General features: G+C 44.8%; 6 protein-coding genes and 1 long non-coding RNA gene across 8 annotated transcripts; 2 read left to right on the top strand and 5 right to left on the bottom strand.

The window, feature by feature from the left end:
- Positions 1 to 850: 850 nt before the first annotated feature.
- On the bottom strand, positions 851 to 4,186 carry LOC142962714 (uncharacterized). The gene is made up of 4 exons (XM_076103337.1): positions 3,588 to 4,186; positions 3,273 to 3,391; positions 3,028 to 3,145; positions 851 to 2,486 (listed from the first exon to the last, which is right to left on the bottom strand). The coding sequence occupies exons 1-4, from the start codon at positions 3,955 to 3,957 to the stop codon at positions 1,498 to 1,500; spliced, it is 1,596 nt and encodes a 531-aa protein (XP_075959452.1). The 5' UTR covers positions 3,958 to 4,186; the 3' UTR covers positions 851 to 1,497.
- Positions 3,554 to 11,797, top strand: LOC142962723 (uncharacterized). The gene is made up of 2 exons (XR_012957361.1): positions 3,554 to 8,307; positions 8,548 to 11,797. It is a non-coding gene; the product is annotated as an uncharacterized LOC142962723 (long non-coding RNA).
- LOC142962711 (uncharacterized) lies at positions 4,312 to 9,771 on the bottom strand. 2 transcript variants are annotated; one of them, XM_076103334.1, is made up of 5 exons: positions 9,000 to 9,771; positions 8,530 to 8,909; positions 8,183 to 8,310; positions 7,795 to 7,855; positions 4,312 to 6,711 (listed from the first exon to the last, which is right to left on the bottom strand). In XM_076103334.1, exons 1-5 carry the CDS (start codon positions 9,080 to 9,082, stop codon positions 5,441 to 5,443), a joined length of 1,923 nt encoding a protein of 640 aa, XP_075959449.1. In that variant the 5' UTR covers positions 9,083 to 9,771; the 3' UTR covers positions 4,312 to 5,440. The 2 variants fall into 2 exon arrangements, with proteins under 2 accessions (XP_075959449.1, XP_075959450.1); XM_076103335.1 differs by having other exon boundaries at positions 9,517 to 9,770.
- On the bottom strand, positions 10,795 to 12,804 carry LOC142962721 (macrophage migration inhibitory factor-like). Its single transcript, XM_076103347.1, has 3 exons — positions 12,625 to 12,804; positions 11,241 to 11,413; positions 10,795 to 11,080 (listed from the first exon to the last, which is right to left on the bottom strand). The coding sequence occupies exons 1-3, from the start codon at positions 12,730 to 12,732 to the stop codon at positions 11,014 to 11,016; spliced, it is 348 nt and encodes a 115-aa protein (XP_075959462.1). The 5' UTR covers positions 12,733 to 12,804; the 3' UTR covers positions 10,795 to 11,013.
- Positions 12,805 to 14,129: 1,325 nt separating this feature from the next.
- On the bottom strand, positions 14,130 to 16,665 carry mif (macrophage migration inhibitory factor). Its single transcript, XM_076103348.1, has 3 exons — positions 16,470 to 16,665; positions 14,572 to 14,744; positions 14,130 to 14,419 (listed from the first exon to the last, which is right to left on the bottom strand). Exons 1-3 carry the CDS (start codon positions 16,575 to 16,577, stop codon positions 14,353 to 14,355), a joined length of 348 nt encoding a protein of 115 aa, XP_075959463.1. The 5' UTR covers positions 16,578 to 16,665; the 3' UTR covers positions 14,130 to 14,352.
- A 168-nt stretch (positions 16,666 to 16,833) lies between these two features.
- LOC142962713 (uncharacterized) lies at positions 16,834 to 21,575 on the top strand. The gene is made up of 5 exons (XM_076103336.1): positions 16,834 to 17,145; positions 17,569 to 17,898; positions 18,971 to 19,239; positions 19,817 to 19,928; positions 20,072 to 21,575. The coding sequence occupies exons 2-5, from the start codon at positions 17,595 to 17,597 to the stop codon at positions 21,082 to 21,084; spliced, it is 1,698 nt and encodes a 565-aa protein (XP_075959451.1). The 5' UTR covers positions 16,834 to 17,145; positions 17,569 to 17,594; the 3' UTR covers positions 21,085 to 21,575.
- Positions 21,576 to 22,679: 1,104 nt separating this feature from the next.
- LOC142962717 (endonuclease domain-containing 1 protein-like) lies at positions 22,680 to 24,678 on the bottom strand. Its single transcript, XM_076103341.1, has 2 exons — positions 24,373 to 24,678; positions 22,680 to 23,646 (listed from the first exon to the last, which is right to left on the bottom strand). The coding sequence occupies exons 1-2, from the start codon at positions 24,676 to 24,678 to the stop codon at positions 23,041 to 23,043; spliced, it is 912 nt and encodes a 303-aa protein (XP_075959456.1). The 3' UTR covers positions 22,680 to 23,040.
- Between the last annotated feature and the right edge of the window lie 1,111 nt (positions 24,679 to 25,789).

Here is a 25,789-nt window from a genome sequence, read left to right as displayed (position 1 = left end):
AGCCTGGGGAATACATGGCCACAGCTCAGCCAAGCCTCTCTCAGCAGTCGAGTGTGCGTGTGAAAGGGAGAGTGAGAGACGGGGACAAATGTCTCATCAACCTCTAACACATCCCACATCCTCAAGGCTTCTTTATGTAGGCCTTTGTGTACGGGATCGGGCACAAAACCACCGTGCAGTTGAAGCCATATGAGGCTTCAGCGTCCTGAGACAATAAATCAAGTGGGCATAACATATTAGCTGAATGTGGATTTTGTAGCCCATCATTTAAATTAAATCACATGAGGATGGATTGTTTTCGGGGCTGACGTGGAGAGGAGGAACAATTACAGGGACATAAGGGCATGAGATAGTGAAGCTATCCTGTAACAAGGGACTCAGGTAAAAATGTCTTGGTAATGTCAAGAGTGATTGCTATAAAGGCACAAAACTGCTCACGTTTTTACACACACACACTTACATATAGGCCAAACTGCAGGGCGAGAAATCAGATTTTGCACAGGTTAACCCAGTAACCAAAAGGACTCAAACACTCAGATTTAGATTTTGCTTCATAAGCACATGCTTGTAGACCATCACCATGACAGATGTGGACAAATGTCTCATCAACCTCTAACACATCAAGACAAACGCAGTGCATGCGTCAGGGAAAAAGATCTGCAAATATAGGGCACATGGGTAAACATGCTGACTGCCACACTTGTATCACAAATCTATTTGCAATGATGTCCAAATCCAAATCCAAGTCTTTTGTACGTTGACACTGCCCCCTGGTGTCTGGCAAAGAACGGTGCACCAGTGTTAGATCCTACTGAACAAAGCATTAATGACTCCGACTGAGAGAAACGAATATTCTGTCGTATAATATTTAATTTTACCTTGCAAAAACAGAATGGAAAATAAAAGCACAGTTCCTCTTTAACAACACGGTTATGTACTAGTTGCAATAACACGTTTCCATTTTACAACACCGTCAAAATAAAGGTTTGAGGAGATGGGCAGTACATAAGCACACCTGTGCTATCCTACCTCCGCATGCCACGTCTACATATAATACTAGACTTTCTGTATTAGCTTTGAGAAAAACATTTTGTAGTTCTTTCAGTTCAAGCAGTAAAAAGGTGCTCAGATGTGTTCAGTGACAGACAGGGAAGAACATTAATGGAGGATAACGTCACCCGAGAGAAAAGTTATTTTCTATACAACAGCAGATAATATTTCTCATTCATGGATGATTATATCATATCAGTCATTTACAGTAAAGTAAATACAAAGCTCTCCCCTCAAGTGTGACCCATAATTCTGACACTTATTAATTACATATTATAAAGTCTGATGGTGGTTAATCTTACAGTTTCCCCATATGAAAAACAAACAAAACAAAAACCTTAAATACATTCAAACTGTTTTAAGTGTTCAGAAATAAGTTTCCTAAAGTTTACTTTGCAAATAAAATTAAAGTGCAGAGCCATTCTTTTTCTTTTTGTTTAGGACTTTTCAAATGGGATTGGGGCCGACGTCAGGCTCCGGCTGTTCATCCATGTAGTAGGGATCTCCTTGATGGACTCTGTGATTGTGCACCCTCAGGTTCCCCCTGTGGGCAAATCTCTTCCCGCACTCTGCGCAGGCGAAGGGCCTCTTCCCCATGTGAACGTCCCGTTGGTGGGCTCTCAGGTTCCCGCTGCGGGCGAAACGTTTCCCACACTGAGCGCAGCCGAACGGCCGCTCCCCTGTGTGCGTGCGAGTGTGCACGGTGAGCTCAGAGGGAGTGAGGAAGCTCTTGTCACAAAACTGACAGGGATGCAGTCTGACTCCTGTGTGGCGTAGAAGGTGTCTGCGCTGGTGGGAGGGGTAGGTGAAACACTTGGTGCAGTATGGGCAGGTGTAAGGCCGTCCGCTCCCTCCGCCGGGAGCTGCAGGGTGGCTCAGAGTGTTGGTGTGTCGCAGCGGGAGCGACTGTGAATTGGCCTGCGGTCGGAGAGGGTCTCTGTTGCCGAAGGTAGTGAGCCGCCGTGTGTGATTGATGGGGCCTCTCCCACCCCTGTCGTCTCTGGGTCTCCACTGGGATTCTCCAGAGGGGGCTTGGGGCTGAACCTGCCGGGCCGCCCTCTGCCCCCCGCCCTGGCCCTGCACCGAGTTCTGGTTGGAGTTGTGGTTTTCAGGCTCCTGGTCCAGGAAAGGGAAGGAGCTGTCGTCATCTTCGTTGCTGGTCTCGCCGGAGACAAAACCCGGTCGGAAGCAGGGCGTGTCTGCGCCGGTGCTGCTGCTAGCTAGACCGGAGCAGCTGGTGCCGTCCGTCTGCAGGTTCTCTAGACCGGACGCCCCACCTCGTGTGGCGGTTAACCCCGGTAACCACTCCCCTGGTTGAGCTAGGCTTGGGTCGGGCCTAGGGGAGCAACGTCCGCTCTGGGAGATTGAGAGAAAAGGGGTGGAGGCTTGATCCTGGAGAGATCTGTGGTCTGCACCGTCCTGATCCCAGTGAGACACTGCAGAGAAATCAGTGTGAAAAGGACAATTGAGCCATCTATAGTAAAACTCATTTCAACAACACATCATTGTTTATTAGTTGATTTATATTTTGTATTAAGAATCTGAATCTGCAAAGTAGCCTAACTAGTAATTAGCAACTAGTATGGTCAAATAAATGTACTGGTTACCCTCTGAGATGTAGTGAACTATCAGTATTAAGTTACATCAAGTGGAAAAACAAAAAGTAAAATACAAGTATCTCAAACGTATACTTAAGTGCAGTACTTGATTAGCCTAGATTGTTAACAAGAGCACAACGTTCTTCATAGATAACGTTTAATTAATTAATAAAGATGCATTTAACTTTAAGAGATCCACAATTTTCTTCCAGGGGAGCTCACCCCACTAGAGGGTCTGAGGTCCACCCAACATAGTCTCACAACATCCTGTGGGAAACAATGAATACCGTTGCACTCAAAAGAGTGTCAAGGCCATCTTGCTCTAGCATTGAAACGGCTGAATAGTCAATAGTGGGAGCAGAATATTATGACTTCTTACATTTGGCCTTGGCTTGTGTGCCAGACAGGGTCTCTATCTGCCTCTGGTCCCCGGCAGCGAGGCTTCCGTCTGGGACTTGGACTGCGACGGACCCAAAGGAAGGTCGAGATCCAGCACGCTGTGGAGAATAAATAAAACAGGTCTGCAAGGCGTACGAAAGCAAACCTCGAAGCATGGTTCAATGTCACTTTGTACTGGAATAATAAAGGCTTTATTACTTCAGTTGTTATTGGACAGGGTCTGACCTCGTGTTTTACTGAAGGACCATTCTGGCCTGTGACCTCTTCTTTCAGCCCACTGAGGCTCTGCCTGAGTCCTTCTACTGGGTTTGAATGAGGAGACGTATCCTTTCCCACATGCAGTCCTGTGCAAGAGACAAAAAAGTAGGTCAGTGTGTCGGTGAAGCCTCTGGTGCGAGTTCAGCAGCCTAGTGACGACAAAAAACGTTGATAAGCAGGTATAGATAACATAGAATTGACCTGGACTACATGACTGTACTGTATGTCCATCTTAGTACTCTTCTGACCTAAGTGAGTGAATTAACAGGTGAGCTGTACTACCTGATCCTGCCACGGTCTGCTGCCTCAAACTTCCCTCTCTGTCTCCGGATGACATCTCCCCTTCCTCGCTCCCTCCTCCTCCTCCTCCTCCTCCTGCACCCTTTGCCTTCTGCCTCCTCTCCACTTTCTCCAGCTTGCCTCTGAGGCTGGAGATCTGCTCCGTTTTCTGCGCTAGCTCCGCCTGCTGCTCACACAGGCTGCTCTCGAAGATCTTGGCGATCTCGCACACGGCGGCGGCCAGCAGCGAGTCCATGACGGTGGCCAGCTGCGCGTGGAAAGCGCTCCTCGCGGACTCCATCGCCTTGTGCGTCAGCGAGGATGTTTTAAAGACGACGACGACTGGCTGACCCTTACATCTGCGGGCTACCATGAGTTGTTGCCATTAAGGAGCTAGGCCATAGCTAGGGCTAGCACTGACGCTAACCGTGTAAGCTACATGCAATGGAGACAAGCCAACACGCAGGTCGACTAAGCCTCTTGGCAGGCCGGTGGTCTAATACAGTCACTGGCTAACATTTGATCCATGAAAGCGCTGTAGTCACGTTCAAAAGATGCGGCGACCCGTCGTCCAGCTAGCAGGTTGATGTGACAATTGTTTGCAAGTCTCGCGATAAGATAGCTGAGGGGTTCGGGTACTGCAGACATCAGTGGAGAGTGAGAATAAATGTGTGGCGTTGAAAAGATGGACCTCATTCGTATTACTCAAAAATCATGCAAGACAAAGTACAAAACAGGGATTTTATTTGGTGAAAATGTCAACTATGTCTAAGTCTAGCAACACTATTGTACTTTTATTTAAGAAAATAAAGAGCAGTAGGGTTGTAAGATCATCCCATGTGGATTCATGAATACAGCCAATACAAGATAAAACAACCGTTGGAACAGTTGAAACCGTAAAATATGTGCACTTTTGTTCTGGCATATTTAAGGACTCAAGCATCAGATGAAACAAAACAATTTTGAATGTACGAAGTCCTCAACAATGTAATGTTTTCAGGTATCTGAAAAAGTCACAGAAGAGATTCTACAGGACAACAAATGACCAGAAAACACAATTAAAAAAATCGCAAAGATGAGTCCAAAAGTTTGACTCCACAACCAAGCACACAACACACGGCTGATCTAAAAGATAGTTTGAATGATGCAGTTTTGAATTTTGCAAAAACCTGTAGACTTGATACCAAACAACACTATCTGTGATTAAGGCAAACAGTAGAAAAATATGTACAGACAACTAAACATTTACTTTCAGTTCATACAAAAAAAATAAATTTGAAGGATGTAATGTGAGACAACAGATTACAACAGCTTCTACCGAGGCTGTTCTTTCAGCTACAACACTGTCATCAAAGAGCAGGTCTACTTTAAGGCAGTGTTGCATTCAATGACCTCGTTCTGTCGGCTATTCACTGAATTAGCCAGAAACACTTTTTTTCCCATAAATGGTTCCTTAATCAGATCTCCTCTTTTCACGTGCTTAGATAAAATATCCAGAATGTTACGAAATATTGGGCTAAATCAAAAAAAAAGAAAAGATAAAACAAAGGTACTTGGTGATGGACTGGACCCATCTACAGTATCGATGGACAGAGACACTGATGTTTTAATATCGGTGCTCTTACTTTAGATTGAAGTTGACAGAATAAATCATGTTAAACTTGGACGACACCAGATTAATTTTTTTAATACTAGTTTTACAGAGATAGGGAATACTGATGTGGTTTCTACATCTTATTACATCTAATATATATATATATATATATATATAACCCCTTCATTAACCAGTAAGAGCATAAATGACAACATCCAGTGTTTCAATGTCCACAGACAAGTGATCCTAACTGTATACTGGCTTACTTATGGAAACGGACCATGTGGTTCCTGAGGCGTCCTTTTGTGAAGAAGCCCTTTCCGCAAATCTTGCAGAAATTAGGCCGATCTCTGTGACAGTTCGACACGTGCTTAATGTACTTTGTTTGCGAGGAGAATTTCCTCTCACACTTGGCACACTGGGTCACCGTGAGGGGACTGGGACACCTCTTCTTGTGCATGCTTAGCTGCCCACGAGAACGAAACGTTGCAGGACACCGGTCACATTTGAGGGGCTTCTCGCCCGTGTGCGTGCGAAAGTGTTCGATCAACAGGTATTTGTTTTTCGAGAGCTTCTGGCACAGCTCGCAGATGAAACCATCGGGGCAGCGGGTCCCCATGGTTTGCCATTTTGAAGTCTCCCCGGTGTCTGGATTGCGAGCTCGCTTTCTTTTTTCATGGTTGATCGCTCGACTTGCGGCTTTCCTCGGTGACATCACATCCTCACCGGTACCTTCGGGCTCCTCGAAAGGCTGGGTCCACACCTGGTTTTCATTTGTCTCACTGATACTCATTTGGTCTTGGTGCATTCTCAACATGTGCTTTTTGAGGGACTGATTAACGCGGAATTTCTTTGGGCACCCGCTGCAAATGTACGGCCTCTCTCCAGTGTGAACACGCACGTGCTCCTTCAGCCTCCCACTGCTACGAAACATCTTGTTGCAATGCAGACAGCAGTGCTTTTTGGCGGACTCATCTTTCTGGAGAGACGACGCACTGTGGTCGTTAGAGGAAGGTCTGCTTTCCTTCTCATCAATCACCTGTTTTTTGCTCGAGGCCGTCGGTGTTTCTTCATCACAGGACTCAGGTTTCGGAGGGTTTGTGGACTGAGCTTTTTTCTCCAACAATTTCTTGAGTTTACTGCAAAATGGTTTATGATACCTAAGAGCACTTGGAAAAGGGAACTCCTTTTTGCAACCTTTGCACTTCTTGTGTGATCGTACATGCACACTTCGGCCAAACATTGTATCAAATTCCTTCTTACAGAACTTGCACGAGTACCTTTTTTCACTGTCACTTTTCACCGTTTCGTTTTTTTGAGACTTTTTCCCCTCTCTTCTGCTCTTCATCGTACTCTCTTGCTCTTTTGCCGTTACGCGTCTCTTTCTTCTTCTAGGACCTGCGCCGTCTGCTGGGTCAGTATATTCCCGTTTGATGTCTTGGAGCAATTTCGTCATGTCGTTTCTCACCGGTGGACGTCGAGTCACTTGTTCCTTGTGTGTGTTGTGTGTGTGCCTCGCGTTTAATGAACAACCTGTGAATGAAAAACAATTAAACTGTGACCCAGTGAAAAGCAGATGTGACATGAATTTAAGACCCAAACTGTCTGTTATGTAACAAACCGATTTACCTACAGTACAGACAGATGTTTGCATTTATCCCTTTCTGTCAACATACCAACACAATGGAAGGAAATGGGATTTGTAATGCTAAAACCTTTAAAAGATGACATTTAATGTCAACTACAGACACTGAGCTAACGACAGCAACAATAGTTGGCTGCTGAAAGGAAACTTAGTGTCTTAGAAGGTAACCCACAAGTTGCGAAACTCCCCCGAGATGGATAAGGTCAGGCGTCCCACAGCAGCTGATATGAGACAGTCAGCTGCAGCAGAAGCTGACGTTTGCCAGCAGCAGGCTAACTGTAAGCACAAATTCAAAACCTGCAGGTCTGTTCTGGGTACAAACACCCCGACACTGGAACCATTTAGAAGCAATCTAAAAGAAAGCTAAAATGACACTTTGCACTTGTAGAGAGCAGACAATGGTGCATACACAAGATCTTCGGATGGCCCCATTTCCTGAGTTGGGAAGTTGTCGTTCTGACGGCGATGCATTTATGAACTTTACGTCATGATGAGGAACAACATGGACGTCACAAAGAAGATGTGTTGTATTTAATGTGTTGTATTTTATGTGTTGTATTTCATCGCTCAAACAACACGTTAGCTGCTTGTGAGTTGTTGTTTCGACTTAATGGGGCGTTCACACACATTTTCCCAGTCAGGAGCTAAGTTTTCAGATTATTCCCAAGCAGATGGGTTTTCTTGTTGAAATGCATCGTGATGCGTTGTTGTATGTGGGTTTTGGCTGGCAGCTGCTGTCCCCTCTTCCCGATACTGCATACCAGGACGGGATGTTTTCGTGGTAAAGAGTACCGGACCGTACCAGCCTATTCCCCCCCCCCCTGCTTGCGTCATCAACGTTTAGCCATGTATAAAATAGCTTTCTGTGAATATCTGTAAATGAATGAATGTACAACGCAATGACAGAACTCATTCCGACAATAATAAATATAATTTGCAGCACAAAATAAAGAATGAAAGAATAAACTCACCTCTCCTGGATCTCCTGAGAACCTTTGTTTGCTGGTGGGTGCCAATGTCACGGTTAACAACCTGAAACAAACAACCCAAAGTGGGTTATCTTCAGTGATCAACAATGCAAAGTATGAAGAAAAAAGACCGAGACTTTCAATCATTTTGCCTAAATGTGAAGTGGATATTGTAGCTCTTTATAACCCAGCACAGCTGAGGAGAAGCTCAGGTAGACATTACTCTACTATATCTTTACATAGCAAATCATTGTTTGCTGCTATATTAATGGTCTGAATGTTGATACAGCTCCTTTAGAATAAAATAAAAACATCACCCTATCTTTGAGGATCACAGGTGTGTTGCCTAACTGAATGGCAGTGTTCCAGGTTTCCCCGCTGGGCTACACACCTCTTGCTTGATGATCGGAATGGGCCAGAGAGAAATGGACAGCCGGCGCAGTCTCACACTGGGACAAAAGACTTCTTCTTGCTTGGGCACGGTCTCGCAGCCCAGGGGAGCACACCAGTCATCAGGTACTGCACAGACACACAAACATGGTCAAGCTATAAGACATATAATGTTGGGATTCATTTGACTGAATGTTTAGCCACGCGTGCAGTTAAAAAGGCTTTCTCTGTGCTCCCGAACAGTTACCATATTTCTCTCTATAATGTAGCTCTTACGTATATTTTCTCATGAGATGTCTTCCACGCAGCATATTGTGTCAGGTGATTCACCTCATTTGAACGCTATACCTTCAAAATCAATCTCAGGAACATCAGAAGTTTGTTCGGGGCCGCTCGGGACGTCTTCGGGCTCTCGTTTCCTCGTCTCCGTGCCTCTGTCACCGCCGCGCTCAATTTCGCTCAGCTTGACCTCGGCTCTCTGCAACTTTATTTTAAGTTGGGCGACCTCCTCTCCCTTCTGCCCCAGCTCCATTTGATGGTCACGGAGACTGTTCTCAAAGAGCATCATTACTTCAAACACGGCTCTCCTCAGGACCGAGTCCATGCTCGTGGTCAGCTGGGCCCGGAAGGCTCTGGTCAGAAAGTCAGACATCTTTGAAGATGGGTGGGAGCAGCTTACAGATGTTTCAGATCGAGGAGTACTGGTCCCTTCCCACCACCACGTGACCCTAAAGAGAGAGGTTCGAGATCAGTTTAGGTGTTTTGTGTGTGTTTTCTAAACCCAGGAAGAGGGATGCTCTCCTTTCCCATCAACCCACCTAACTGCCTCATAGCCTTCACATTGTTTCATGCATATGACGATGGACCTCTGATGTTTTGACTCGAGGACAAAGTGGGTCATTCACCAGCAACAACACAGACTGTAAGACTGTTTGGACGTCAACAATCACAAAGTGGCATTAGGCACGAGCATCGGGATTTAGCGCCAAGAGGTGCCAGCCATTAAATGTGTACAAAACAACGTCACAATGAACAAATCCCCGGTAATGCTGGCTTCACAGCTAAACAATGAAGCCTAGATGAATAACCTATACTCGTCTTTCTGAATCACATCACGGTTAACGCTACCTATGCGCATTTAATAACGAACGTTTAACAGATTTCGCTTTCGACGACAGCGGTTCCTGCTAACGTTACGCACACACGATGACCGTATTTAACACCAGGAGACATTGCGATGACAAAAACTGCAAACGTGCGTTGCAAGCTGAGACTATAGGTTGTATGGAGTCCACATGGCGGGACATTGACCATCTATGCGAAATATAAACTGACCGCTCGGCACGAGGAGAGCTGCTGTCCTTCTACGACGATTAACTTCGTCCGGACCACAGAAACTACACCAACAGTTCAACGACTCCGTCCACATCTGGCATCTCAACGCGTTAGTCCGCCGCGTCTGTGTGTCGTTAGTTCGTCAACGTGTAGCCAACAGACCCCCTAACGTTAAAACTGTCCATACGCCATTTTCACCCGACATCCCCAAGAGGGAGGGAAAGGTTACGTCAGTACCACGTCACGGTTGCTGTACTGCACCGGTTAGCGGATACTTGTTGTACACGAGACTAGTCAAAGAAGATAGTTGTTATTAAAATGACGGTAATGTAAGTTATACAAACAAGTTGTAATAGATTACTCTCAAGTTTAAAGAAACTGATTCCATTGAAATAACTGATAACAATACTTGTATATATTTTTCAATTAAGAATAAATCAAAAGTTCATGGTGACAAGGTGGACACAAAATTACAAGGACATGCAATCTGTGTTGTTCAGACAGGATTACAAAAGGTTTGCATAACTAATGCGTCCAACAGCGTGTTGATCATATTGTGTGCTCTGCTGCTAGAACTACTTTATGTCACACAATAACATGATTCATCCGCTCTATTATTCGATAAAAGCAATAAGATTAAAAAAAGTTATGGTTTTTGTGTTGACTGCTAAACCCCACTGTGTAAAAGCAACCTGTACAATATGAGAATACAAATATATAACACCAAAAGGAGATGAGGATCAAATGTCCCCCTTATCATAGGCATGCTAAGGCATAGTTTGTTTGCTTTTTTACTGTAAAAAACAAAAACAATTCTGGCTTCCCCTCAAATAGCAAGAAATCAGTTATGCAAATTAATTTGAGTATTAAAATTAACATTCCCACAGGAACACCAGGCAAACAATAGTTTCACATAGGCACACACTTGGTTCAATGTGGACAAGCAAAGGTCGATAGGTTATCAGTTGAGACAGATAGTTTCAAGTAAGCTGCAGAGTAGATAATTGACAGCTCTTTTTCACTATTTTGGGCCAAAAGTAGGCTTTTCTGTAGGTAGTAGGTTTCTCTAATTTATTCCTTTATCTTATTTTAAATAGTTCACATGGTTCAGAGGCTCAGAGAGGTGGCAAGTTAAGATGAAGCCTGGTGTCGTGCTTGTAGGCATTGAAAAAGGTATATTCTTTTTCACTGGGTGTTTTTCTGGAGTTGAATTTAATAAAAAATGTGTTGTTTAGTATGTCTTTGTCAGACAGACAATCAAAGGACAGCAGAGATTAATTTATGGTCTGCAGAGTTTTATTTATTGCAATTTCTGGAAAAAGGGATCAGTGTTAGACTAAATGGTCCAGCTAAGTGCTTATAAAATTGCCATACGGCATACTGGCCTTGCAATTACCAGGCATCTTTGCATCTTCACTTCACGGTCTGTTTTAACTATGCTCATACAAACAGGAAAATACTGGAATTATCTTCTATTTCAGTGGGTTAACCTCCTTCTCAGCCAATGGTAGTGCTGTTCCGGGCCACATTGACTGCATCCACATCAAAGAAGTTAATGTAAATCCTGAAACAGACACACAGAGAAATAGGTTAATGAACATTAATGTAGAGCAAGTTATGTGAGGCACAGGGGTATTTGAGTCTGTGTGTTTCCATCACCATGTTATACTTTATTTATCACATGATGTGCAGTACATGTAGCGGTTGCTGTGTATTTGCTATACCTGTCAGGAGAGATGCCCAGGTGTTTGTTGAGCAGTCCACACAGCAGCTTAGAGTATTGCTTGTTGTAATCACCATCTATCTTGCCAATACTGTGGAGGGAGCAGACTGCGCAGGGGTCTCCCTTTCCTCCAAACATCATTATTTGGTCAGAGATGACATGCACAGCAACTTTCTGGAATATGCAAGTCACAAAACGGAGGTCAGGACTTCTGAAATAGTGAAGTCCCACTGCAAACCCAACCTGAAGACTTATTTACTTTAACTCTACAGTAGTATTTCCCTACAAAATGGTCTAAATGCTGATTTATATTGTTCTGGTGGAGAGATGCTGAAATTATCTTGACATGTGTTACCTAAAAAGATCCAAATTTAACATACATTAAACATAAACCTTTTAGAATTAGCCTTTGATGAAGAATACACATTGTGGCCAGTCCAGACGTACTAACCGAATGACGCCTGGGTGTTACTTCAGGCCCCCTACTGTGCCACTGTGTGTCCTTCCTGCAGGTCTGAATGTGAATGCCCCTCTTCCTGCCCTTTGTCATAATCCCCCCCCCCCCCCTTACCTCTGTTTCCTAGTATTTACATACAGTCTGAACACTGCTCTCGCTCCCTGTATTAAATGCTTCCATCTTCATTTGTTCGGGGTCAACCTACCGGCTCAGATCTGCTCTGTGTCGGTGAGGTCACCAGTTTGCCGGCATGCTATAATAAACTCACAACCACCACAGCAACTTCTGAACTGGACTTGAATGATTTCTTCAACACCTTCAAAACTCACCATGTTAGAGAACTGCTTGCTAAAATCTCCCAATTACCAGAAACAGGCAGTGGTAGCTACGCCCGACTTCAATTGAAACCTATATTTTAAATGTTTAATTTATGGGCAGTCCATTTCCTTTTATGTTGTATATGTCAGGAAACATGTGCCCATCAATGATACAAACTAAGTTTTGGTGGCAAAAAAATACACATTTTGAACTTTCTAAAAGGATTTTGCATTGAGTCGTATTTTTAACAAACGTAGTCAGCAGCAGTTTGTATGCCATGACAGAAGATATGCATTTAACCCGAGGGTTTATATTGTTACTGACGCTGCTGATCAATCATCTACTCACGCTATCTCTACAAACAACAGTCACGACGAAGTTTGCATACTTGCATAAGAAGCTAGCTTTAGACATAGACTCATGAAATGTATCATCTCTACTTTTAGCTGCAGTTAAATGGATATCAGGCTTCAGGAGTTGGTCTTATATCCCTCAGCAGAAAAAGTTAACCTATCGAGCTGATTTATATGGGACATAATGAAGGCAGATTTAGTTTCATAGTGAAGACATAGATCCTGCAGGGATCAGTGCGCCCCTGGCCCAACGTTACCTCTGCAGGTTTGCCCATAGCTTTGGCCAGCTCCTCGGTCACCTCGGACAGCAGAGCCGTCGGTACCTCGCCTTTGGCCACGTTGGTGTTCACCACGAACATCGGCATGATTGCTCCGTAAAAGCGTCGTCTCTCCCAGTTCTCTGCTGCCTACAGACGGAAGAAAAATACTTTTCTTCCTCCCTTGTAGAGCGTGCCACCATGTGAAAAACTGACCACAGCGCCTCCATCCATCCTGGAAGACCCTTCTGTTGACACGCTAAACGAAACGCCAACCATGTGGAAGATACGTATTTTTTTTTGTTATTTCCTAATGAAATAATGACATCAAATTGACAACAAAATAATGCAGGATATTTTGAAAAAAAAGTTTTTGGGTGCTAACAGCTTGGAGAGGCTCCGTCGCTCCAGTAACGTTACATTAAAGAACAGAACAGAGCGATGCAGGATGAACAAAGACAGACCGGAGATGCACCGATAGAGTTTGACACATATGCAACGCTGATTACCATATAATATGTGTGGTATTTGTTATAAATGTACGTTGGTACATGGAGGGGCTTAGGACCCAGGGGAATGTAGGTGAAGGAAACAGGAAGAGACGTAAGACACGTCACACAAACAGCTGTTCACCGCTCGTCACGATCCTGCAGACCAGTGATTCTCAACTGGTGGTTCGTTGCGGACCTGTTTTCAGTGGGTTGCGGGCCTTTGCTTTATGCAGCGGAGTTATTCACGCTCTTTTCCAGCATTTACGGCACTTGTTCAGCGGTGCAGGAAAAACACAGACCAATGCATTGTAAATCAGGTCACGTGATGCAGTTTAGTCAATAAAATAAGGGTATTCTGACTGCAGTGAGATGTACCCACACCGTGACACAGGGGGGAGAGACAAGGAAAGACTTTACAGAGCAGAGTAATGTGAAAGTCAATGATCATGAAAGTCAATGATCGCTTCAAAGAAGCAAAATTGCTAAAAAAAAGACCTGTCTTTCACTGATAAACATCTCAGATCTGTTCTGACAATTACCACATCCAAACTGACACCAAATGTTAATTGCACTGGCAAAAAAGGGTAACCAACAACACTGTTCCCACTGAAATTAAATGTAAGTTTTCTTTATTTTTTAGGTAATGACTTTGACTTGTAATTTATATTAGTTCACACAAAAACTCTCCAATCATCTGCTACTGGCCCGGCCCGTCTTTCAAATTTTAAAACTCAATGTGGCCCCCAAGCCAAAAAGTTTGCCCACCCCTGAGTTAGATGGTGCTTTCCTTTGTCATCGTATCTCCGTGCGTGTGAACATCCGAGCAACAACAAACCTTAACCGTGATCCGTGAAATTATAGTCGCCGTTTCACCTCTAGGTCATGGTTGTCATTGAAATAAACTGTGATAATAATAAAATACTTTTGGGTGTTTTCCGGAGTTGACTCTAATAAAAAATACTTTGCTTGTAGTTTGTCTTTCTCAGACACACAATCAAGGACAACAGAGACTAATTTATGGTCTGCAGGGTTTTCTTTATTGCATTTTAATGGAAAAAAAGGATCAGTGCAAAGCTAACGGGCCCAACTAAGTGCTTATAAGATTTCCATATACGGCATATTGACCTTGCAATTACCAGGTGTCTTTGCAGCTTCACTTCCCTGTCTGTTTTAACTATGCTCATATATACACTAAAGTACTGGAATTATCTTCTATTTCAATGGGTTGACCTCCTTCTCAGCCAAAGGTAGAGTTGTTCCAGGCCACATTGGCTGCATCCATGTCAACGAAGACAATGTAAATCCTGAAATAGACACAAAAAGAAATACCTTGATGAGATTGAACAAGTTATGCGAGGCACAGGGGTATTTGAGTCTGTGTGTTTCCGTCACGTTATACTTTATTTATCACATGATGTGCAGTACATGTAGCGGTTGCTGTGTGTGTTTGCTATACCTGTCAGGAGAGACGCCCAGGTGTTTGTTGAGCAGTCCGCACAGGAGCTTAGAGTATTGCTTGTTCTGAGCTCCGCTGATCTTGCCAATACTGTGGAGGGAGCAGAGTGCGCAGGGGTCTCCCTTTCCTCCAAACATCATCATTTGGTCAGGGTTGATAAGCACAGCAATGTACTGGTATATGCAAGACAGAGACACAAAACTGAGCTCAGCATTTTGGAAATAGTGAAGTCATGAATTCAAATTCCGCCCACTGCAACCCCGACCTGAAGATTTATTAAAGCATCTCCAAAAATATATGGTGAAATTTCAAATTATTTTAATTTGACTGTTTAACCTACATTATAACTTCCCTACAAATGGAATCAGCCCTCAAAACCGCCATGTTACAGAACTGCTTGCTAAAATCCCCAAATTCACAGAAACAATACAGTCAGTGCTACACCTGACTACAATTTAAACCTATATTTAAAATGTTTTCTTTAAGCGCAGTCCATTTCGTCTGATGTTGGATATCTATAAACCTGGGCCTAACAATGTGATAAACTGACATAGAGATCACTGATACAAACTGTACATTTTGGTGGCAAAAATAATAATTTTGGACTTTCTGAAAGTACTCTGGGTCTTATTTTTAATAAACGTATTCAGCAGCAGTTTGAATGACACAATAGAAGATTTACTTTTACCCCGAGGGTTTCATGTTACTGAAGCAGCCGATCAATCATCTACTCATGCTAACTCAACAAACAACAGTCAGGACTATGTTTACATAGTTGCATAAAGAAGCTAGCCTTAAGGTGTGAACACACCTTTATCAGAACCGTTTATTGCCAAGGAAGTTTGCACCTACAAGGAATTTGTCGTGGCGGGTTTATTCACGTAATGTACAATTTCTACTTTTAGCTGCAGTTAAATGGAAATCAGGCTGCAGGTGTTGGTCGTTTAAGCCCTCAGCAGAGAAGTTCATCTATCGATCTGACCCATAGAGGACAGAATGAAGCCGGATGATCCTTTAGTTTCATAGTGAACACATGGATCCTGCAGGAATCAGGAGAAAGGGCAAGCTCAAATCGTGGCAGCGGCAGCTAGTAGAGGCACTTCCTGTGGCAAGCTCAGCTGCCACAGGAAGTTGTGGCAGCTACCACGAGCTTCTTGTGGCACCTGCCAGTGTTTCGGAGCGTATTCCGCCATAGTTTAGCCTTTATTTGTTGTTATTTGACATTATGTGACAATACATTAAGGTCATTGAAGGCATGACTGTTGGTAGTTGTAATTAGTTTATTAAAAAAGGCCGAATTGTAATAGTATGGCTACTCGTTTTTATTAACAAGCTAATTGCGGGCTAACTTCAGTTGGTTCTTGTTGCCCATGGCAACGATAAACACTTTCACGCTGCAGACTAAAGGAATGCAAATTGTAAATATGGATGATATGCATTGTACTGTTTAGAGTGATAGCAACCCATATAACCTATTGACTTGGATATATATACAGTATATATATATATATATATATATATATATATGTATCTATATAAATGTATTTACATGTATGTATTTATTTATACAATTTGTATACAACTTTTTTTCTCTGTTTGTCCTGTCTGTCTCAACAGGACAGTAGTTTGGGGGAGGCAGTAAGAAGAACCTGATCACATGAAGCTTGATCTACATCATTCCAGATATAGACCCCAAACATCTATATACTAGTTTAGATGACCTACAAATGACCCGCTACTGCCACTCCCTTGCCAGTGAATTCAAACACAGCCAGTGGCAGCTGCCACAACTTGCTGTGGCAGCTGAGCTTGCAACAGGAAGTGCCTCTACTAGCTGCCGCTGCCACGATTTGAGCCAGCTCCTACTGGGAATCAGCGCGCCCCTTGCCTCACGTTACCTGTGCAGGTTTGCCCAAAGCTTTGGCCAGCTCCTCGGTCGCCTCGGACAGCAGAGCCGCAGGTACCTCACTTTTGGCCACGTTTGTGTTCACCACGAACATCGGCATGATTACTCCTGTTTTAGTGTAGTCTTCCTTTACTTAATTTACTGCGGCTGCGGCTCAGCTCTCTGCTGCCTACAGACGGAAGAAAACACGCCTCTTTCTCTCTGGTAGAGCGTAGTGACCTGACCACAGCGCCCCCATGCGTCCTGGGTGACACTTATGTTGACACGCTAAACAAAACGTCAACCAAGAGGAAGATAAGTATTTTCTAGGATTATTATTTACTTTAAAAAATGGAGATCACCACCACTGTTGACATCACACATTAAGTACAAAATAATGTATAAAATCGGGAATTTTTTTGGGGTGCGGTACTTCTAGAGTGTAGGATAATTACGGTAATGCGCACGCGCAGTGTTCTCAAGCATCATTGAGCAGTGCTGAAGGAGACGAGAAAGAGCAGAGGCGGTGAGAGAGAGAGAGAGAGGGCAGAAGTTAGATGGCGCCTTCCTTTGTCACCGTGTCTCCGTGCGTATGAACGTCGACCAAGATTATCCGCGATCCGTGATATCACACAGCCTGTCGCCGTTTCACGTCTAGGTTAACTCCTCCGGATTTCATCCAAGGAACGGTTCGTATTCGAAGCTAAATTAGCTGCTAGCACGATCACTTTCCAGACGGAGCTGCTCCTCTCCTTATCGAGCATTACTGTGTGTCGACTTACATTAACGCTATACAAGTTCACCAACAAGCTAACCGGGCACATGTCGTGTATTTGGTATTCAACTGCTTGAATAAAGTGGCAGTACAGTCTTTAATTAAATGATAACAGAGGTGGAATAACGTTCACCGTAATGCTACTGTGTGTGATTAACTGTCACACTTAACTGACGATGTTATGTAGATTGTGTAGCTGCTAACTAAGTTAATATTTGTAACGTTAACTGACATTGGCGATAAGGATGCGATTGGCTATAACTTACGTCATGTATTAGAATCGACAGTGGGAAAGTTAGTGGGCAAACTCATGACATGTCATTGAACCCGTCACCAGGTTCCGATCCCGTGGGGGGAGCCACGATGATGGAGGAATCGGTGTCCACGTTTGAGACGCATCTGACGGCCGTCATGGACAGTCTGATCCGAGCCTCGGTCTGCGAGATCACCAAGCTCTTCCAGGACATGGTGAACGACTACCTGGTGGAGCTGTCGCTCAACAGGAAGGAGAACGACGCGCTCAAGCAGCGGCTGAGGCTCACCGAGACCAAGCTGAGGACCGAGCGCAAGTACGGGATGGGCTGGGCGGCCACCCGCCGCAACGCCGGACTGACGGCGGCGGAAGAAGGAGCTGGAGGGCGGCAGAAACGAAAAGTTGAGGGGGCCCGTGAGTATAGCTTGAGGATGGTTTTCTGCTTTCTGAAACAGCTGACATATTTCAGTAGGATTGTGTGATGTGAGAAACAGGGTTCTTGCTATGCAGTCAGGGCTTATATGAAGACGCACTTGTTTTGTTGGAAACCATCTGGCAAGAGCTGATCTCTCCCTCCCTCCCTTCCTCCTCCGCCTCCTCTTCATGTTCCTCCCTCTGTCCTTCACCTCCCCCTCTCCTCTCTCTCTCCGCTGCATTCTGTCCCTCCCACTCCTCTGTGCTTTTGCTCGCTCTCTCCCTCCCTCCCTTCCTGCGTTGCTCCTCTCCCTCCCCCCACCTCCTTCACTTCTCTCTGTCTCTCTCTAACTCTTCCTCCTCCCCTTACCGCTCCTCTCTCCTCCCCGCCCTCGCCTCCTTCCTCTCTCCCTGCCCCCACCTCCTCCTGCTCTGTTCTCTCCTTCATCACGTTGCACACACGCATACACTCCCGCTCCTCTCCACCACCACCATAATTACATACTCCCTCTCCACTCCACTTCTCCTCTCTCTCTGCTCTGTCTCTCTCTCCTCTTTTCACTGTTTCCTCCTCACCCCTGCTCTTTTTCCTTCAACATGTCCTCCCTTTCCTCTTCCTCCTCCTCTCCCCCGTTGCCCCCGCCAACTCCACTTCTCCCTCTCGTCTGTCTCTTGCTCTTCTCCTCCCTTTCATGTGTTTTTCTCTCGTTCCCGCTCTCTTGTCTTTCCTGCTACGCCCTCTCTCTCTCCACTCATTCATCATGCTCACTCCTCCCCTTGCTCCTATTCCTTTCTCCCTTCCCCCCAAGCTCCTCTCTACTCCTATTCCCCTCTGCTTCTCCAACCCCCTCCTCCTTCTCATCTCCCACTTCTCCGCCCTCTTCTCTCCTCCAACTCTCTCTCCTGGCCTTCCAATCATCTCCTCCCACTTCTCTCTCACCCCCTCATATTTCATTCTCTCTCCTTCCTGTCTCCCTGTGCCCTCCCTCTCTCCTGCCCTCCTCCTCCTCACGTTCTCCTTACTCTCTCACCTACCTCCCACCATTCGCTCATCTTCCTCTCTTCTCCACAGGAGGCAAGTCAAAGAAGGGCCCAGCAGCAGTCTATGGCAAAGGCTGGCCTGGAGGTGTGTGGGAGGAAGGAGGAGGAGGAGGAAGGGCAGGAGCTGTGGGGATGGTGGCAGGAGGAAGAGGAAAAGGAAGAGGGGGAAAGGAGGCCAGGGAGATGTACCTCATCCAGTTCCCCGGGGATGAAGAGGACGAGGGAGGGATGATGGAGGACGAGGAAGGGGAGGGCAGCCTCAGCGGTGAGGGGGAGGAGACTGCCAACATCAAAGAGGAGGTGAGGGAGACAGGCTTCCTCAGAGGAGGAGGAGGAGGAGGAGTAGGAGGAGAAAGTGGCACAGCATCTCTGCACTGCTCAGCGGCTTCTTATAGAATGAAATAGAAAGCTAACACACAGAGAGATAGTTGTGTCTTTCAGTCTTTAAATCACTGCAGAGATGTGGATGAAGGCTATTGATTTGATATTTAGCCTCCAGAGGAGCCCGTTGAGGAGGGCTCTCCACATCTCAAGTGCGGCAAGCTTTTAGGTAGAAATACTACTGTAGAGGTGAAAAGCTGTTTGCTATTCCACCACGTGACCAAGTGGCAGGGCACAGATCCACTCTTCACTTGTCTCCTGTACTTGAATATTCAAAAGCATGCAGAATGTGTTATTAGCCTCCCTTTGAAGTCATTACAAGGTGTTTTTGATGCCCGTACATAAATATAACCAATCGTATAGCATTGTAAAAAGGTTTAGCTATGATGAGTGTTGCATGAAAGTTTAGGAGCCATTTTGGAAAAAGCACTTACAAATGTAACTATACATGTCTTATACTACCTGGTAACTAAACTCTCTGTGCTTCTCAATGCAGTTTGCACAAACGGAGGGTTATCAACCCGCCTCTCTCCAGCTAATCAAGGAGGCTTTGAAGATGGACCCGCCCAACCCGAACCTCCACACTTGCTCCAGAGCCCAAAGCAAAGGTAAGGAGCCCAGTACACACTGATTGAGGGAGGGGAAGTTAGTGAAATGTTCAGAGGGCGAATAGTTTGAAAGATGGTGGAAATGATTGCTCACGCCAGCTCTCTCCTCCCCCTCCCCCTCCCCCCCCTTTGTCTCTACTCAGGAGACCTGTCAGATCGTCCCTCGAGCCTTCACTCAGGAGAGGGAGAGGATGAGGACTGGGAGTCGGACTCAGCAGAGCCGTCGGAGGGGGGCATGACCGTGGATGAGCTGAGGGGTCTGGAGTCTGCACTGAAGGCCGAGAGAGGCCGCGAACAGGCCGCCCTGACGGCCTCTGAGCCGGTCAGCCCCGACTCGGAGGTAGAGCAAGGCAGCGAGAGCAGCCTGGCCCCCAAGTACATCGGTCTCGATGGAATGGAGCAGGACGAAGAGCTGGAGCCACCCACCCTGCAGAGAGAGGAGCAGATAGGACAGGCGAAAGACGCCGCGAGGGCCGGAGGGGAGCCGAGGTCACGAGAGTTAGAAGAGGACGACTCGGCTGAGGTCGTGACCGGAGACGATGTGTCTGAGCAGGGAGAGTCGGCGCACCTGCCCCACCTGTGTGCTCCAGGGAGTGTCGGGGAGAGCGGAGGGGAAGAGGAGGGCGGCGCAGACTTGCTCCACTTCTGCCCACAGTGTGGAGGAGGCTTCACCTCACAGGCCGAGCTGGAGGAGCACCCTTGTCCGCTGGGAGCCTCTCATTTACAGGACAGTGGAGAGGACATTCTTTACCCGTGCGCCCACTGTGGCAACACGTTCAGCCACGCCTGGGCCCTGAAGAACCACGAGTGCGCGTGTGCCGCCGAGAGGCCGCACTGCTGCGAGATCTGCGGGAAGCGCTTCACACACTCGCGCTCGCTGGAGCGGCATCAGCTGGTGCACACGGGCGAGAGGCCGCACCGGTGCCCTCAGTGTGGACGCACCTTCAGTCGTCTGGGCAATTTGGAACGACACCAGCGGATTCACACCGGGGAGCGTCCGTACGGGTGTGAGGCGTGCGGGAAGCGGTTCAGTCGTGTGGAGTACCTAAAGAGACACCAACTCATACACAGCAGCGAGAAGGCGGCACTCCAGTGCTCCAACTGTGGAAGCGGCTTCAGTGATGTGGAGCAACTGAAAAACCACCAGTGTTTTTAAGAGCCTCTCCTTCAAATGTCCGACAGAACTGGAAAGAAAAAGCGGGTTTTATAATTGAATGTGGTAGAATTCAGGTGATTAATGCCAACCGATGGTGGATGCTAATTTTACTCTCAGCGATCTGGAGTTGCCTTTCGTACACGCTCTGACAGTCAAATAAACTTTTAAAATGAAGACGTACTGTGGACGTTTTTTGTAGAGTAAATAAAGAAGGCAAATGTCCAAAGTAGACAGGAAGTCAGTTGTACCTGGTGTTTCTCTATATTTAATTCTTCAGCCATTTTATGTTGAGGTGGTCTCATTTGTGTGTACAAAGCTTGTACTTATTTATTATGATGGAGTTGTACATCTTTGTCTTTTTTATCAATAAGTCACTCATGTTGCAACCGGTGCCCTTGTTATTTGCCAGACAATATAATTGACAGCTTGGTATTTTGTATGTTTGTGTTTTGGCCATATCAATCAGAAATAAATATTTCAATTTATCAGAAGGCCTTTCATCCATTTCAGTGTTTTATTGGAAAACCATGGGGTTAGTGAACATGCAAGATCATATTCATTTCCAACCATCCACACCAGAGACAACATTTAACATTTATATGGTAATTAAATAGTGAAGGAGTCTGTTTAAGACTGGGTCTGACCCGACACTAGGACTGTACGTAGTGACCCATAAGAACCCTGGCTATGAAAGATGAACTGTGTGCAGGTGAGTTAACTGGAGCGTGTCACCCTTTATTACTCACAGCGCTCTTTAAACGGACTGATTTGGGTTTTCAGCCTTATTTCCAAGATGCCCTCGAGGGTCTCTGAGGACATCCGTCTCACATCATAGCCTCGCACGCTTTGGGATCCACCAGCTCAATCTCTTCACCACTATTGCGGTAAATCTCTCGCACTGCAGCATATGTCGGGTAAAAAGGGGTTTCACAGAGTCAGGGAGGTCAGATCTATAAGAGGGACAGCAGTAGGCAGACCACATGTGCTCAGGAACTAACTGGTATTGATACTGTGTGCTCCAGACACCGCTAAAGCTAACCATTTAACTTGTTTGATCTCATTTTATTATTTTTTTTTGTGTAAAAGCAACAACTGTTAGATTTGTGGGCTATTTTCTGGCCTGGCACACTGACTTTGTGGAGTCTTTGTACAGATTGGTCAAGCTAAATATAGGCTAACATGCTAATTAATTAGCTTTAGACTTTGTTATCACTGGACAGAGCCAGGTTTACCTTACTGGGCTATGGAAAGTGAAAAGGGCTGAAAAATCGCTCAACAAAAGTATTCTTATCCTTCTTTTCAGTTTCGATGTCCAAACTATTTTATATTTTTTGTTTGTTTTAATGCTCTGTTGTAGTTTATTCATTGTTTTTAAGTTGTTTTGGCTACAATGGTGACATATTATTTATTAAGCATAGTGTAAAAGTAAACATTTATTAATTTTACTATCATTTTATATCGACCCCCATAAAGCAAAGCTGGATTACTAATCATACAAAGTGGGCACCAGAATTCCAGTTGCCCCAAAAGCTTCAGGCTTTAAATAATTTAAATGGAATTGGTTTGTGTAATTTGTACTTTATACATCCTGTTGGCATTGGGCGGTCTGCTGCAGTACGTACGCAGAGTACAAAATGTGAAATGTGCAACCATTTTATTTGTATGAACAAAGTACACAGAACAAGTACTTATTCAAACGAAATCAACGAATCAATATTAATCAGAAGGCTCTTCACCCATTTATATCTTGTTTCATTAGTAAAATCATTTGGTTAGTTGTTAGATGACAATATATGTTTAAAAATCATTGGAAAAATTAATTTCATGTCCTGATCAATCAAACGCTCATTCAGTAATTAAAGATGACAAGATGTGCTGTACATGGTGATTACTGCAGTGCACACCAATAACAGTTAACGTTTGACTTAAGCAAGGAACTAAAGCTTTTAACCGTTGCTACTGACACTCTCCGTGAAACAGAGTGATGGTCATGGCCAGCCTCTGTTTCAAGATGCCCTCCAGAGCCTCTAAAGACATGCGCCTCACATCGTAGCCCCTCACCGAGGCTCTCGCCTTGACATTAACTGGCACAATCTCCTCTCCACTGTTGCGGTCATTCCTTCCCACTGCAGCATATGTGGGGAAAAAGGGCTTGACAGACTTAGGAAGGTCGGATCTGTAGGATGGGCAGCAGTAGGCGGACCACATGTACTCAGGAACAGACACCCTGTTATTGATCGAGCGCGCTTCAGACTCATAAGGCATGGCTCCGGTGATCACATGCATCGACCCGTTGCAGAAGGCCTTGAATTTTCTTAAAACCTCATTCTCCAGACCATTCCACGTTCCAGAGTTGGAGCCCGCTCGCTGAGGGACAACGTTTGTCAGCGTGAAGGTGGCCTCCCGGTCTTCTTTTGTCTTCTGGTGCAAGCTGGGATTGAGATGGCCCTTGGTGAAGTTGGAGTTCCTGTAGTCCTCAAACACCGCCTGGCTCTCAATCACATTCTGGTCCACGGGGGTATGGAAGGGTTGCATCTCTGAGCTGGCACAGGAAAACGCCAACTGAATGACAGAGAAAGAGAGAAGGATATATCACTTTTTTAGTATAATAGTTGTGTGTGTGACTGATGCACTCATGTCGTTTGAAAAATAAAAATTAAAACAGAACTTACGATTCCCACTTTCCTTTCTTACTTCTCCAAAGAAAAGATGGTGTGTGTGTGGAAGCATTTTTGTATTTACGGTTACTGCTTGAAGGTTCAAACTTAATTGCACCAATCACACATTGACCACAATACTTAAATTAAACAGAAACTACTAGTGTTCTCCGTCATACAGTAGCCTTAAAACATAAACATGAATTCTAAATAGATCTACAGCGGAATGACGATATTTTTTTGTATTTTTTGTACTATTTTTCCTGCTAATCTATTTAATCAAAGTGAAAACTCTGTTTCCACTTTATTAAGTACAGCTATCTTAAAGTAATGCAGCACAACACAACAGTCCTTCAACAAATTCTACCATGAAGGTTGTAATAATAAAGACTTTAGAGAGGTTTTGATTAAACTTTTAAAGATGTAGTTTTTGATGCCGTTTCTGTTATTTCGTCCACCCTCATTGATTTAAATGGGGTGGACAAAATAATAATTAACATTATTTAATGCATATAAATGTACTAAACTGGGTGTATAATCAAAGCACGTGTAAACACTGAACAAAGTAACGCTCAACAGAATACAGTTAGTCATAAACAAAGTGTCTGCTCTTGAACACTGTTTTACTCACCTGAGGTTCAAACATCCAAGTAGATTTGGGCCGCTTGCCATCTGCAGGGCCGAGTACGTACGCGGAGTAGAGTGGTGAACGATGCTGCCGGTGATACAGGCTGGCGAAGCGGTACTGGTTTTTGTGGCGCTGGCATATTGGCTGGTACCCTGCTGCACTGACACCCTTTGGTGGGGTTTTATTGTAGAAGAAATCAAGGCACTGGGAGAAGTCGTTGCTGATCTCTCCAAGGACCAGGCCACCGAACCAGGGTAGGAGAAGAAGCAGAGCTCCCGTGGAGCATTGCAGCATCTTCTTTTGTGACATCCTTCACAACAGAGCAGCAGGTCTGGAAAGAGATGCTCGCGGACAAAGCTCCAGAGTTTAATAAAACCTATATCTCCTTTGTGTCCTTTCAGCATCTGGAGTATAGGCGTTTGAGGGTTCCTCTTATATATACTGAAAGCAGCAGTCCTTTGGGTGAGAGTAACCCACCCCCATATCAAACTTCCCCTGCGAACAAGCAGTCAGGCGGCCTTCTGGGAAGCAATTGCACTGCATATTATTTTTTTCATTAGTCAGCTGAGGTGTTAATCATTTTGTTTCAAGTAAATTGAGAGGGAACTCCAAAACGTTAACTGAGCATCAAGACTGACCTTGTATATTCTTGACGAGAATAAATAAGCTTCTTAAATAGACATCTTCCACATCAAATGCTAGAAATAAAATTTTAAAAAGCTGACGCACTGGTGCAGTTTCTGGTCGATGCTGTCTATGTTCTCTCCAGGACCAGGTTTTCATTGCTGAATATTTCAGCATTTTTCAGCCAAGCTGCTGCCTGCAGCTTTCTCACACTGTCTAAAAAGATGAAGCATCATGGGAGACTTAGACGTGACCTGCACGATGCAAAGGCTTTTCATGGATTGTAGTGAGATGTTTGTGAGGTGCAAAAACTCATTTTGATTCTTGCATTCATGTGGCATTGTCCTTAAAAGTTGTTTCTTATTATTTGATATCATGACACAAGCACAATCCTCTGGGCAAGTCAGCAAGTTTCATTTTCTGTCTCTCCAGTTTCTGTGTAGTTTTTTCTTTCATTGTGGGAACCACAAATGTTTTCCGGAAGATATACACGCTCCGTACAGTACTTCCATTATTACTCAACTGTTAAGTTAAGTGCGGGAAATCCTCAGTTTCTGTCCATCTGGTCCAATTTGTCATAAAAATGATATTTTTAACAGTATTCAGAAATAGTTAGATGGCAGAGAGGATGTAAATATGGGGGAAACCAGAGTGATGCACACTACAAATGAAGGCCAAGAGGTAGATTTGAGACCATGGTGTTCACAGGGGTGGGTGGATCTATACCTAAAGTACTGATATCACTGATACCAAGTCTTTGAGTATCAATACTAGCGTCACCAGGAATGATAAAAAA

This window comes from Anarhichas minor, unplaced genomic scaffold (genome assembly GCF_050575085.1).
Source record: "Anarhichas minor isolate MPS153535 unplaced genomic scaffold, ASM5057508v1 ptg000028l, whole genome shotgun sequence".
In the NCBI taxonomy this organism is placed as follows: Eukaryota; Metazoa; Chordata; class Actinopteri; order Perciformes; family Anarhichadidae; genus Anarhichas; species Anarhichas minor.
Note: the sequence above shows the minus strand (reverse complement) of the source record. Positions and strands in the feature narration are given on the sequence as shown.